The sequence below is a fragment of the Pan troglodytes genome, chromosome 14 (genome assembly GCF_028858775.2).
Source record: "Pan troglodytes isolate AG18354 chromosome 14, NHGRI_mPanTro3-v2.0_pri, whole genome shotgun sequence".
Lineage (NCBI taxonomy): Eukaryota > Metazoa > Chordata > Mammalia > Primates > Hominidae > Pan > Pan troglodytes.
In genome coordinates, this window is record NC_072412.2 from 85,233,693 (window position 1) to 85,248,515 (window position 14,823).

General features: G+C 31.7%; 1 protein-coding gene across 1 annotated transcript in view; it reads left to right on the forward strand.

The window, feature by feature from the left end:
* NDFIP2 (Nedd4 family interacting protein 2) overlaps window positions 1-12,608 on the forward strand; it is a 77,148-nt gene extending 64,540 nt beyond the window's left edge. The window contains exons 5-8 of the mRNA XM_522688.9: window positions 106-230; window positions 4,875-4,941; window positions 7,561-7,666; window positions 9,057-12,608. Of these exons, the coding sequence (XP_522688.3) occupies window positions 106-230; window positions 4,875-4,941; window positions 7,561-7,664 (296 nt within the window). The 3' untranslated portion in view covers window positions 7,665-7,666; window positions 9,057-12,608. The remainder of the gene's footprint in view (window positions 1-105; window positions 231-4,874; window positions 4,942-7,560; window positions 7,667-9,056) is intronic.
* Window positions 12,609-14,823: the final 2,215 nt, after the last annotated feature.

The window sequence follows — 14,823 nt, forward strand, 5'->3', positions numbered from 1 at the left end:
AAAGGGAGCTGCTGTTTCCATTGAGCCATGAAATATTATTAATATGTCTATGTTAATTTGTTTCCAAATTGTGGTTTATAAAAGAATGGTTTCTGTTGCTTTTAGTGGCATTTATTTTCAACTGGCTTGGATTTTGTTTATCCTTCTGTATCACCAATACCATAGCTGGAAGGTATGGTGCTATCTGCGGATTTGGACTTTCCTTGATCAAATGGATCCTTATTGTCAGGGTGAGTGTCTTGATAGCCTGTATCTCTTTTATCTCTAAAATGAGATGTATGAAATTTTCTGTGTGGTTCATAAATGGTCACTTTATTTTCATGAATTCAGTTATTTCAAGGCTTATTCTTAAATCCTATACTTAATCATTATTGTGAGCTCTGTGGTATGAACACTTTATAACTTTATCATATGAGAAGTTGTTAATATAGTGGAAAGAACTTTGAAATAATAAAAATTTAAGTTTGAATCTCATCTTTTTTATATGTCTTAACTTTATTTAATTGTTCTGAGCATTAGTTTCTTTATAATAGGCTGATAATAGCTGCCTTGTAGGATTTTTATGAGGTATGGAAATAATGTAATTAAAGTACCTTATCCAGTTACTGCACAAATATATGTGCTCAGTAAATCATGGCTACTATTATTGTGATATAGTGCAGGTATGCCTAAATTAAGTTAAAACATAAAAATTTCTCGTTTAGTCACATTATCATGAACTTAAATATCTTCTCACTGTTTTCTTTTGAAAACATTGAGAGCTCAAAAGTAAAGGCCTGTGAAGTGGTTATCAGAACTCTTTTTTTCCCTCATGCTTCTTCTAACCTTCCTTATTTTCCTGTTGTTCCCTGAAGTCACCCCCTGCCTTCTTATCATTTACAAGATAGTGCGTAGGGAGACAAGTTCCCCATCTTAACAACTTTTCTAGTCTCCAAGTAGTTTTCTGTAAAAATTGCATAGGCATTGGTGGTGTTAGCATAATCGTTCCCCAGCCTTTTGAAGGCCTCTTTTGACTTCTTTTTACAAATGTTTCTTCCTAGTTTTTTTTTGTTTTTTTTAACTGTAAGATCTAGGAGAATGATCAAGAGTGCTTTACTTATTGTTGTAATAAGTCTTTTGAAAAGTTACCTACACATTTTAAATGCTGTTATACAATTAATAAATTAAAATACATACATTCTACATTTAAACATTCATTTCTAATTGAATGAGCTAAATCCTCCTAAAATTTTTAGTAGAATCATAGATCAAATATATTAGCTTCTCTTAAATGTTCACTTTGATAATATATATTATGAAGTTGATTTAAAAGTACCCACTATGAACATATTAATGTTTATGGATGTAATGCATTTCTTCATTATTTTAAAACTTATAGCTTTCCAGGGTTTCAGTAATCCATAGGTTTTGATTATTAATCAGTTAATTCTTGGTTGGGACCTATGAACTGGTTTCTTCTAAGATAGTTAAAATTTGAGCCATCATTAGAACTATCCCCTGACAATTTCTTGTTTTAATTTTATTGCAAAAGATGTACAGTGGGTTCCTAACACATGTATAAATCTATTAGGTGTTACAGAACATACAAAGATAAAGGCACAATCCCTTTCCTTATAGAAATTATTATTAAAAAACCTCAAAGTTGGGCCTAGAGAAGTCCAATGTTGATTATGATACTAATAGAATTAAGCACTATTATTCAAATGGGATTTCTCATCTAAATCACAGAACATAGAAAATGATATGAGGACTGTTTTCTCAATTCTCCCTGTTAGTAAATTGCTAGTATCATTCTAGATGTGTAAGAAAGAAGTTAATGCATCTTATACAACTTATGCCCTTAAAGTATTACAGCTTAATTTTCTCATAAGAACCTCAGGTTGAGAAGGGATTAGATTATCTAGTTATCACCTCTAGTTGATGTGATAAGATGGGGAACTTAAATTCAAAGACTAGAGTTTCTTACAGTTTTGTAAGGTAAATACTGTCACCAAGTTTGATCACCAGGACTGTTTAGTTTCCCTTAAAATACTTTAACTGAGTTAGAGTTAATGTTATGCCTTTAGTGTGTACTAAGAAGTGTTATAAGAAAAGGACTTAAAAAAATCTTTTGTATAAAATAACAATAACTGCCATTCATTTAACCCTTAGTGTGTGCTAGGCATAATTTGTTACAAGCAACGAATTTTCAAACTTTAACTGTATCTCTGATGCTGGTGATGATCTAGCCATTTTATTGGTGATGAAACTAAGAATAAAAAGAGTCTAATAATTTGCTCAAGGTCCCACAGTTGTTTTTTTTGTGGAGACGGGGTCTCACTCTGTCACCCAGGCTGGAGTGCAGTGGTGCCATCTTGGCTCACTGCACCCTCCGCCTCCCGGGTTCAAGCAATTCTCCTGCCTCATCCTCCAAGTAGCTGGGACCATGGGCAAATGCCACCACGCCTGGCTAATTTTTTGTATTTTTGTAGGAACAGGGTTTCACCGCGTTGCCCAGGCTGATCTCAAACTCCTAAGCTCAGGCAATCTTCCTGCCTTGGCCTCCCAAAGTGCTAGGATTACAGGCGTGAGCCACCGCGCCAGGCCAGTCTCACAGTTTTTAATGTGAATTGACATCTACCTTGGTCTCAATTCATTGCCTATTTTCCTACTTCTGTACTGCCTCTGTTACACTGTACTTTGACTTTTACTATAATGCTCCAAGTAAAACATTCCTCTTAGAGTTTAGTGCTGAGAGAAAAGTTTTCCCCTAAAAACCTGGTGTTCCCTTTCATTAGATAATAAGTAATTTATAAATCATACTGCTGCTGTCCATTTTGTGTCTGAGCTGCGATGAACCTCGGATTTTGTGTAAATATCTTTAGCCTAGCCTTCTGATACTACTTCTATCTAAGGTTTTTTATTATCTGGTTAAAAATACATATGTGTTTTATTAAAAACTAACAAAGTACATTTTGAAAGTAGACAGGATGTAAACATGAAATAGTGATGTTACATTAATATAATAAAATCAGATGAATTCATAATGTTCATTAATTTATTTTCCAAAATTTGATTTCTCTAGCCTGTGACTGGCCAATCAACATGATTGGTTTACTTATATGAAAAAAACAACAGTTGGCTTAGGCTTATGATTTTAGTATTTTAAAACATTTTTGCTAACACAGTAATGAGTCCAAAAGCATTTCTTTATCCTTTTTACATAGCAAATCCTTCTCTTTGACATCAGGGTGAAGGTAATTATATTTTTCACTAGGGAGTACATAAGAACTAGCTTTATGGTAAACATTTTTGGTGAAGAATGACTGTTCTTGATGTTCAGGTTACCTGTTACTGGGTAACACGCAGAAATTTGAAAACGTATTGCCTTTGTTCTTTATTCTTTTTTGTTCTTACAGCCTTTAAGACCTATATGAAAATGTTGTATTTCTAACTGTTAATCACTTGACTAAAAAATAGTATAGTACCATCCTGTATAAGCTGTATCTTTTCAATTTCAAGTCCCTCCTTCATTGTACATATATTTTAAAGATGTAGGTGTACATGGGATTTATGTGTTTAGTAGTACTTTGAAATTTTAAATCTCTGAAATTACTATAAATTTTTAAAAATTAGTATAAAATTTAAAATATGAAATTACTATAAATACTGAAATGACTATTAATGGTTTATTTATTAATTGGAAATACTTCCTGAGAAAATACTTAAAAGGCTATAAAAAACAGACTTAGATAATCTTTATTTGATATGCTTACTAAATGATAGCATTATTTACAATTTGTAAGCATTTTTTATTTTTGCCAAAGCCTAGGATTTTTAAGCTTATATGGAAATTACCAACAAATAATTGGAAATCTTTACCTATAAAGTTACAAATACTTTTAATTAGTATTAGATTTGAGAGCAAGTCTGCATTTAGTGGAATCATTTTTAGTTACATCAGATTCAGTTTGCAGACCAGTGGAAACAGGGTGGGTAAACACAAGCTAATTTTTAACAGTTTTAGAGTAGGTTATATTAAACACTTTTTAAAAAGTAATCATTTGAGGCATTGTTTTAGGTGCTAAAGTTATCTGAAGTAACTGAAGAAAATTAGATTGATTTTTTAAAAAACCTTTTAAAATTAATGAAGTGTGATGTCTAGAGTCTAGTCAAGGAAAGGATAACTGTGTCCAATATCATCAAACTCTGCCTTCCATCTTCCTGTTCATATTCCCACACCACGGAGGATATAAAACTGTCTACCATGGCCACTAATAGGAACTGTTGAAATGCCACTTTAAGGTTCATTTAGCTGTTCTCAGCTCTCTGTTGGGAAGTGAATGCTAGAGCATCTAGTTTGAAAATAAAAAGACTCTAATGGGGGTCTTTATGCACCTAGTATTTTTGGCAGTGATTAACAGTAGGGGGTGTACAGAAGGTCAAAAGCTCTTCTTTTGGAGGTCAGCAGAACACCCCCATCTGATAAGATTAAACTAATGTGGCTTTTGGTGTTAATATCTGAAGCAGCGGGTTGCTGTAGTGTGTTTGGGATGGTAGTTGTGGTTTTGAGAGATTATGAAAAAAGGACTGACGTGAAATTTCTAATAAGAAAATGTGTGATTCAGACATACAGCATTTACTATTTCTTGCGGGGAGTTTGCAACTGGTTTTTGTTTCCAAAAATACTTCAATTTTTTTTTGCTATTGCATAAGATGATTTTTTCTCAAATAATTTATATATGTGTATGCCATTAAGTGTTTTTATTTTTCCTTTGTGCTATTTTTAAGTGTTAAAGATTATTTGAAGTAAATCATTCTGAAACTGAAGATAATTTATGATTTTCAAATTCAGGTGTATGAATTCGGTTAATATATTTATGTTCACTCCATAGTTTTCTGATTATTTTACTGGATATTTCAATGGACAGTATTGGCTTTGGTGGATATTTCTTGTACTTGGTAAGTTTATTCTTAATGCATTTAGTTTAACTTGGATATTTCCAAAAACTGTAAGATGTAAATAAACTGTGTTGCAATTTATGTGGAAATTATTTTTCTTCTGTAAAATTCTCATATTCAAACACATCATCTCACGTTTTTAAACTATTCTATATAGCACTACAGATTTCTTAGATTTAAAATCCAGAGGCTATCAGTGTAAAGAGTCAGTGGCGGGATGATAATTGAATGCTACAAAATTTTAAAATAACAACGTGATAAAAAATTGTCTTTAGCATTTATCTCAGAAAACAGACACAAATGACTTCTTTTAATGATCTTAGGAAATTTGAGAGTTGGATAGTTTGGTTGTTCTATCTGTTCTCTTATTTTTCGATCATGTAAACATTCTTTATGCTTTTGAAATGTGCCTTGAATTAATCATTAATCAGCCAGGCATAAGGAAAGGCTTTATGCCTAATGATCACAGTGCTTTTGTTGAGTTGTCTTCCTATAAGACGTGTCTTTTTATTAATATTGATGGAATTTTATGGATTTTCAATTTTTGTTCCCTTTTGTTTTTTACCTTCAATGTGAGATAATTAAGTTAATCATTAAATCACATTATATCTTTAATCCACATTTCAGATGTATTTGCTGACATAAGGAATACCTTTTGTTTCCAGTTAAGAGTAAAAGCCCATGTTTCACTCAGAATTTTACCAGAAAATAACAGCATTTCAGTAGGTGGCAGTCTTCTCTCTTTTTATTTAGTCATACTGTTGGATCTTTAGGATCTTTTGGGAAACAAATTATTGTTGGTCAGATAAGGTCACTTAATTCTTTAATAGCTATATTGAAATTATTTTAGTGTTGTGACTTTGTTGAGATGCATCTGGAGGTGAAGCCAGTTTTATATTATGTGTTCTAACTGCCTGAATGCTGTGTTCTTTATTGAGTTTCTTACCTAAAAGTGAGAAGGTTTATAAAGTCTATTAAGTATTTAAGCATATTAAATGAGTACATTTGTGTGTATATATGTATTATTTAGAGATTGGAGGAATCTTAGGGAGGTTAGTGTGGGGCAGAGTAGAATACAGAGGACAATGCCAGTTCCACTTCAGAGCCATAATCTAGTGTTTATTTATTTAGGGGAATGTGAAAATGTAATCAGTGATAAAAATGTTGCTCTCACATATGCTGAAAAGAATGTTGAGCACTTTGTAGAATGCTGAGAAACAGTAGCCACTGAGTGATTGGTTTTTAGGTATGAACTGGGTGGCTTCTTTTAGAAAATGCCTGAGAAGTAAAATGTGTGTTAGAAAACAGCAGCTTTAGAGACAAAGGAAGGGATCCCACAAATAAGTTGGTTTACATTTTTCAATAATATTTTTTACATTTGGATAACAGTATTATTATCTTTGAACAGCATCTGGAAGGGCATGAGGGTGGAATTCAGAAGGAGTCCCAAACGGAGGGAGTTAGGATATGGGAAGCAGATGCGATTGGGTTTAGCTGTAATTTATACCATTTAAGTCATCATTTGTATCTGTCTTCTGTCTTTCCTCTCCAATTTACTACACACATGCTTCTTGTTTTTAGTGATTTGATTACTGTCTTGCAGTTGGGGTACAAATTTAGTTTGAGACTTCATATTTTAAATTCACAAACTCCTTTTCCTCCTGGTGAGGAAAGTCATACACATACAGTAGATATCTTCTGTTTTTGTTTTTGGATCCCCCCCACCCCGTTTTCCTGGTTAAAAATTTGCTGGAGTTAATAAATGTTTCCCTAAGAATCATATGCTTAAGTATTTCAAAGGCTTATACTAGTAATGGTAATGTTTTATACTTATCTAATATTTTTTATGTGAAACTTTAGAGAATTTTACAGGTATTGCTTTTTAAATTATTAAATATATTTGTGGTTGTTATTTTAAAATACTACTTTACAAAGGAGAAAACTGAGGTAGATATAAGATGTATCCCAAATAATCTAAATCATTAGAGTGACTGTCTTCCAAGTTGTCTTTTCTAACTCATCTTAATTTTTTATTGTAAGTTAGTTTTTTATTATTACTTCAAAATAAGAACTCATAATTAAAAATATGTACATAATGCACATATCTTCAAATACAGATTTCACAGATGACAGGCACTTGATATTACTATACAGGCTTATTGTTTTTTTCCTTACAATTGTTAGCAACCTCATGTATATAGTTCCTTTTTATCTACTTTATATAAATAAATATGTCTTAGTTCACCCAGTAGTTATATTAATTGAAAAGATTGAACCCATGGGTTCAATGGGGTTTTTATGAGTTGAATCAGTTTAAGTGCGTCAGGTAACTTTACTATTGAAGAAAATCACTTAAATGTATATTTTTATGTAATTCTGGATTTTTATAGCTAGATTTGCTTTAATTTTGGTACATCTAGGCTTAACAAATTGAAAAATTGTATTTCCTTGTGACAGAGTTTATCCTTATAGTGTAAAATATATTACAGAAATGAATGGAAGTCTGCAAATAAAATTCCTTAAGCCAAGAGGATCTTGTTTATAATTGTCTACTTTAAATTTATCTTGCCCTTTTCTGTATAAAAACATAGTATATCCATATTATTTCAACCTTCTCAGGCCTGCTCCTTTTCTTCAGAGGATTTGTTAATTACCTAAAAGTCAGAAACATGTCTGAAAGTATGGCAGCTGCTCATAGAACAAGGTATTTCTTCTTATTGTAGAGGTAAGAAATATTAATCTGTGAACTCTGCCTATTCCCTTTATGTATTCGAATTTGCCAGATACATATTAAATGCCTAATGTGTATTCATGATTTTTACTGTTAGCATATTTAATATTTTTAATACTGCTAACAGTCAGCTTATTGAAATTTGATAAGTCATAGACCTTTTTAGATAACTTTTAGATTTTTAAAATTGAATTTCATGAATTTTAATTTTTAAAATACATAGCGAGTGAACTGAAATTTTGAATCAGACTTTTAAAACTTCTCTTTAAAGATTAACCATAGAATGTATATGAAGTAACCACCAGCACAAAATTTGAAGGCTTGAAAAAACAAAATATGACAGTACTTAGACCGAAGGAATGAGCATTTTTGTCTAAAACAATATGAAATTCACATAGACATCTGGTGGAGAAAAAAATCTGATTGAAAAACAATTTGTCTTGCAGTCCTTTTAACAGTCTGGATTAAGGAATAAAAATCATGTGAAGAAAATAGTTCTGTTATTGTTTTCTTAATGTGTGCTGATTTTTTATCAACTATGAAGGCTACAACTTGAATAAGTAGGAATATGAAGAAATGAGTAGAAGTTGTCTTACTGGTTATCCAGTGAATTTCTGGAGGTCGTGGGTATGGTAATAGTATTTATTTATTGTTCAGCGGGAGTATCTTCACATAAAGTAACCTCATACTCCCTATTCTACTTTTTAAAGCAAGTACCATGTACTTTATGCCTATAAATAAGATAAACTTATAAAGCATTTGAACTCTATTACCAAAACGTCTACTAGTACTTAACTTCTGAATGCAGGACTATAAGGAACAAAGTGTTTCAAGTTTATTAAGTATTCTTTTTTCAAATAAATAAATTGCATGCTTTGTGATTTGGTTGCTTACATTTTATCATTTATATAAGTTATACATAAGCTTATATAATTTACTTATTTCTGCTAGAGTACTATGAATACATTTGTATTTCTAGATCATGTTAAAGTATCATTTTAAGTGTTCTACTAAAGTCTCCCCCAACCACTCCCAAAGAAGTCGCTTTTTTATTTTAACAAGCAAAATATCCTTGCAGACAGTGGCATTAAGAATTTGTCAGTATTAATAATAAGATTAAAAGGCAAAGTAATTTTGCTGTTTTACTAATTTGTGTGATTGTCTTCTGTGCATTTTGAAGAGTCTAAAATACAATGCAAATATTTTCTAGATGAAAATCTGCTATAGAAGCCTTACACTTTAGAATGTATTCTGATATGTAGACTTTAATGAAGAGAATATTATATGCTTAATATAATTCTTCTATAAAATGTGTTGTATTATACTATGATTTAGATAAAGACAACTTAATACATTTTAAGACTAATTCCTTCTTTGTCTCCAGACTGCATCAACCCGACATTCCTTTCTTATACCAATGTGAAATTTCCAGATCGTCTGTAAACCTACAACTTTAATAGAAGACTACTAATAACAGAAGACAAATTAGTGAAGAAAAGACGGAGTTTTGAAATTGAATGGCAGGGTGGTTTTTGCTTACAAGCCATTTCTGTTCATTCTTTAAGTATCTATATTTCATTTGTTTTGCACATATGCATATGTGCCCATTTAAGATATTTGCATATACTTGATGGAAACCATAAAGTTGTAGCAGTTAAGTCCAGTCACATTTGGTTAATCAGTGTTTGATATAATTGAAAGAGTTGAGTGGATAAACAGTCTTCCAGCTTGTAAATGCCATTGACTTCTGACCTGACATTTAGTATAATAAAAATGAAATTCTTAACCATGTCAAATGATTTAGTTTCTGGCTCTTAGACTCATCTGGCAGTTATACACATGAAACATCTTTTGTTATATAAGGTGTATTGAAACCTGCAGTGCTGATTATTAGAAAGGATTTGTCAGATTTTTGAACATGATATTTACATTATTATTTAGGAAAACTCTTCCTGTAAATAACCATGCATAACTTACTTTCTGCAATGTTTTCTTAGAAATTGTGTCCAGATAGCTTTCACTAATTTTAAATTAAGTGAACTAAATATATATGTGTATATGTATACACATATATATACACACACACATATATATTTAGAAACCTGAGTGTTAAAGATAGAATTTGTTTTAGGACAAATTTTAAGAAAATGTGGGAATACCAAATGTCCTTTATAAGAAAAATAAATTTTTTTTTAAGGGACATACTAGTTTTAGGGATTTTCAGATGGGAAGCTGCGTTTTTAGGATTGCCCATCTTAGAGATTCTTGCAGGAAGAGATTGTATTAGATATTATATTTATTTCATTTAAGATAATTTTCAAAGTTAATTTTCTAAATAAGATAATTCTCATTTGTGTTTGTCTTTTAAAAGGCCAATAAAATATCTTTCAGTATCATTGTAATAATTTTTTTAGAGTTTAATTTGTAAAGCTTAGCAAATAAAATCTTGTACTATTAATAGTTTCTTGCTTTATGACTTTAGGATTAACTTGTAAAAAACATATCCTGAACCGAGATATGCAAAACACTCATTTTCAAGTTATGGAAATGTGTTTGTGGCATATAGGACTGTGGGGTCTGTGTGTGTAGTGAGAGTGTGTAGCCACTATTATAACTGGAATTTAATTTACATTCATAAACTACTATATTTCCCATCTTGCAAATCATTTTATGTCTCATCTGTTTTTCCTTTCAGTTATATCTTTGGTTTTGAATACCAACATTTAAAATGATGGTATTTTATCTTTTAAACTTAAAAATTATTTAATACAGCTATATGGACCTTATAAAATTGATTTCTTATTTATTATTAGACATTACTACTAAAAGGTACATCTAACTATTCAGGGACATTTTTCCATTTCCAAAAAATAAAATTTATTATGCTTTATAACCTCTTCTGTATTTTCTAATTTTTTCATTGTCTTTGATAAATAAAACATAGTTTTGTTTTGCTAATATAGCCTATTTTTTGTTTTGTCTCATTCAGTTTACTTTCCTGCGTAGAATTTTTATTGTTATATTAAAATTTTTATTGTTGTATTAAAGTACCTGTGTTACACCCCTTGAAGTAAGACAGTAGCATGGGGTAAAGAAAAAATATTTAGTTTAGTTGCCTAATTTGGAAGTTAATTAAAATTAAACTGTACTAATAACATATTCAAACTCATGCTGGATCTCTTTCATATTAATTTCTTATAGACCTGTACTTTATTCTTTCAATAATTTTTAAATGAAATTAAGCTTTGCTACATGGTAATTAAATAATTACTAGGAAGCTTAGCTATCAAACATCGACTTACTAAAATTCCATTTTAGCTTTTATGGTATATGTGCTTGTTTTCTGAATATGGATACATGTTACTTTTGATCCAGCATCAAAACTTCACTTTTTGTTTTGACTTTTCCCCCCAAATCTATAAGGTTCAAGTATACATATTACTGAATCCTCTATAATTGGCATAATTCAGTGGTAGCCTTAAATCTCATCATGTAAGCAGGGGAATCAGAATGTTATTTTCAAGAACTTAATGTTCCCTTCAGATATATAAAATCCTGCATACTTCATTTCCTGTGAGCTTGAACAGCTGCTGTTGTGTTTTGGGGATGCTTGATCATCTTTGCACTCTGCCTTAAAGATTGAAAAATCAAAACTCTTGTTAGGGTATCTAAACATTTTTGAGTGTGAACTGGGGATTGGAAGTTAATACAAAAAAATTTCAAATTATTTCTATTGTAAATGAATAAGCCAGTCATGGCTAGGATAATCCATTTTCATGTATTTATGCAATAAACTGAATTTTAAGGCAAAAATAACACTTTTCTATATAGTGTATGCAGGACAGATTTTAGAAACTTAGATTAAAATACAAATCCCATTACATTTGGTTAAAATGAAAATCTCTGCTTAATGGAAAAAATACTAATCTTTAGCCTATTTTGAGTCTATAAGATATATTTCATTTTAGACATGCCTTCTAAGTTGTTCACAGATTTTTACCTGCTAAAACAATATTATTTCCAGTAAAACCTCTCCTAACAGGAAAAGTGGAGTTCAAAATATCCAATTGGAGAAAAATTCAGAGTTCCTTCATTAAATATAATTTTTTTCATCTAGTATGTACTATTTCAAGAAGTGCAAAAAGTAATGATAGTGAATGTGATACCATACTTAACTAAGGTAATATATATCCTTAGTTTGCTCAAAAGAGTCCTGGTTATTCCTGTTTTCTCAGCTTAATAGTGCCTCATCGTACTCTCAAAAGTGTTCTAATTTGGAGGATAAGTTATATGATCATCCTGTGTATAATTGTAGACTGTACCAAGAAGCAACTACCTTAGCTCCACTGCCCTTTGAGGGATGGAACTGGGGTAAGGGCAGGAGCCAGTTATTATTGCCACAGTGTTTTCTAATGAACCATTTGGCCTGTAGAAGAGGAATAGTATTTTTTTTAATAGTTGTATTTGAATGATTCCAGCTTATCGTAAATACTAAACTGAATGGCTTTTATATTTTTAACTGCTGTTAAATGTTATTTTAGCATTTATTAGTTGTTTATTCTTCAAATAGTCATATGAAAACATATATTTGATAAAGGTCAATTGTTAGATGATAATGTGCCATTCATTATCATAGGAATGTCCTTGCCCATATATAAAACATGCTGGCATGTATTTTACTTGTTAATAAAGTTGTATAGATGTGGAAGTGTGAACCTGTGATGCATCCTTTTCAAAATCAGTTTAAGATTCGCATATTATCACGACTGTGACCTCACTAAACTGTTTATGTGACAAACCTTTGAAGATTGGAGATGAAAACACTTGTGAAATTAGGTTGGGGTTGCAACATCTTTTAACTTCTCAGTTATTTGTATGTCAGGAGACAGATTGTGGTTTAATTTTAATAAACAAAATATCATCTTTTTGAAAATAATTTATGTTCATTTCTACTTTGTAAAGTGTCATTGGTCACCTAGGTCAGACCTGCTTATGGGTTTGAATTCTTATTTGGGACATAATACCTAACATGTGAAAATTTCCAGCAAGTAATTAAGAAAAATAGAAAACTCATTTCATACTTTTAAAAATATGTTTTTAAAGTTTAAGCTCAGAATATTTGCTTCTTTTACTTTTTTAATGTTTTGAGCTTATATTTCATTATTTTTGTTTTGAGAGATTGAGTTACTTGCTTTTAAAAAAATTCTCTTTGTTTTAGTAGAAACTATTATTTAAAAAAAAAAATCAACACCTAAACAGAGAATATATGCGGTATTACTCCTTTAACAGCGGAGGTTATAGCAAACCAAAGCAATACTTCCAGTTCACGGAATCTTAGGGGTTTTCTATCTCTTCATGCTTGCAAAGAACCACTTTACTACTCCCTAATTAACTTCATATTTGCTCCTTAAGTCTTCTCTCCTGCAAGTGGAATTAAAGCAAAAGTTACCTAGATGACATTTGATCTTAAGGGACGCAATTAGGTGAAGAGGGGAAGGCAGTTGCTTGTTTACCAAGCAGTAAAGCATTCTAGCTGGTAAGAAAAGTGGAAGTTTGCACAGATCTCTCCAGGCAGAAGGGTCCCTCAGATTTTTAATCTGAATTGATTTAGATGATACTACTTTATAACTAGTGACACATTTATTTTGCTCAAAGAGCCACTGCACTGAAATCCTTGTTAGAAGTGATCAGGAAATAAGTTGGTGGGCATGTTCTTTCTGATTCTAGGATAAATTACTTCACCAGCTTTCTCTTACAATCATAGGTCAACCTTGGGTTTATTTTTAAAAATGGCAGTTATGTCAAAAAGGAAATACTTAGATGGAATTCAAATTCCCCAGACTCTACCCTGATCGTCCTTTGGATCATTGAAATATTTTCGAATGCCTGTTAATAGTTCTTGAAGAGATGATGCTGTTACTACCACTTAAAATCCATCTTTTACTCTATTCCTCTTTCCACCTTCTTTGAAAAAACAACAAAAAAACCCAAAAACCTTAATTGCTATCTCTTTTAGGAAAGCTTGTTCTCTCATCCTCTTTAATTTTGATCATCTTGGTTTCCATAGCCCTATGTGTGATTTCTGTCAAGGTACTTATGAGACAGTGCTGGGAGTATTAATTTTTAGGTTACTATCCTCAATGGTAGATATTATATCTTACTCAATTTTGCATGTCACTGCCCCCCCCCCCCCCACCTAAGCACAAAGCTCAATACATTTAATGAATGGTTGGATAGGATGGATGCCAGTGTGAGGCTGTGTGTATGTACTGGCATATATAAAATGCCTTCTGGCCTTTAACTTAGTGTCTAATAGAGGAAGATTTATAAACAGGAAAATTGGCTAGTATTCAGGTAGGAACAAAAATCATGGGTCAGAGCAATTGAACGCCAGGAGAAAAAGGGCAGTCTTCACTGCAGAGGTGACATTGAAACTAGATGTTAAAGAATAAGTAGAAGTGTGCAGTGAGTTTAAGCATTTCATACATTCTCATATTTTTCCATCTCTTGCATGATGTTCTCTGCCTTCCTTGATTCTCCTCAGAAGGAAGGAATTATCTTTCCAATTCTCATAACAGTTCTTCTGAGGCTCTTTATTAAACCGCTTTCTACTGTGTATCTCAGTACTTTGCATTCATGCCTCACCACTTCTGCTTGAGGGCAGGATCTGTGTGAGGTGTAGAGTCATAGCCTCCAATGAGCCTAGCACATACTAAACACCTTTAAAAGATCAAGATTTTCCACATCATTGTGAGCCACTCACTTTACCACTGCAGATACCACTGCAGGTGTCCACAGTGGTACAGACTTCCTTTTCTCCAAATACACTGTGCAAGAAGTAAGTAGAATAATTGCGAACATCTTTTTCACATATCTCCCAACTTCATCTCCCTCTCTAGAAGTAACCACTATTAACAATTTATTACACGCTCTTAAAGATGTTTTCTGTGTAGATTTTTCTACTAGGATGAGCCTGTGCTCTATGATGTCAGCATAACTTCTGGTTATGAAGGTGAGAGGATCCCAGGTATGTCTGAAAAAGTGTACCTCTTGCTTTGTAATTATAGGAGACCACTCTCAGGGGAGAGTAGTGTTTCTTTATTGCAAACATAGTTTATTTACTGAGAAACCAAGGTTTATTTTCTTGGTCC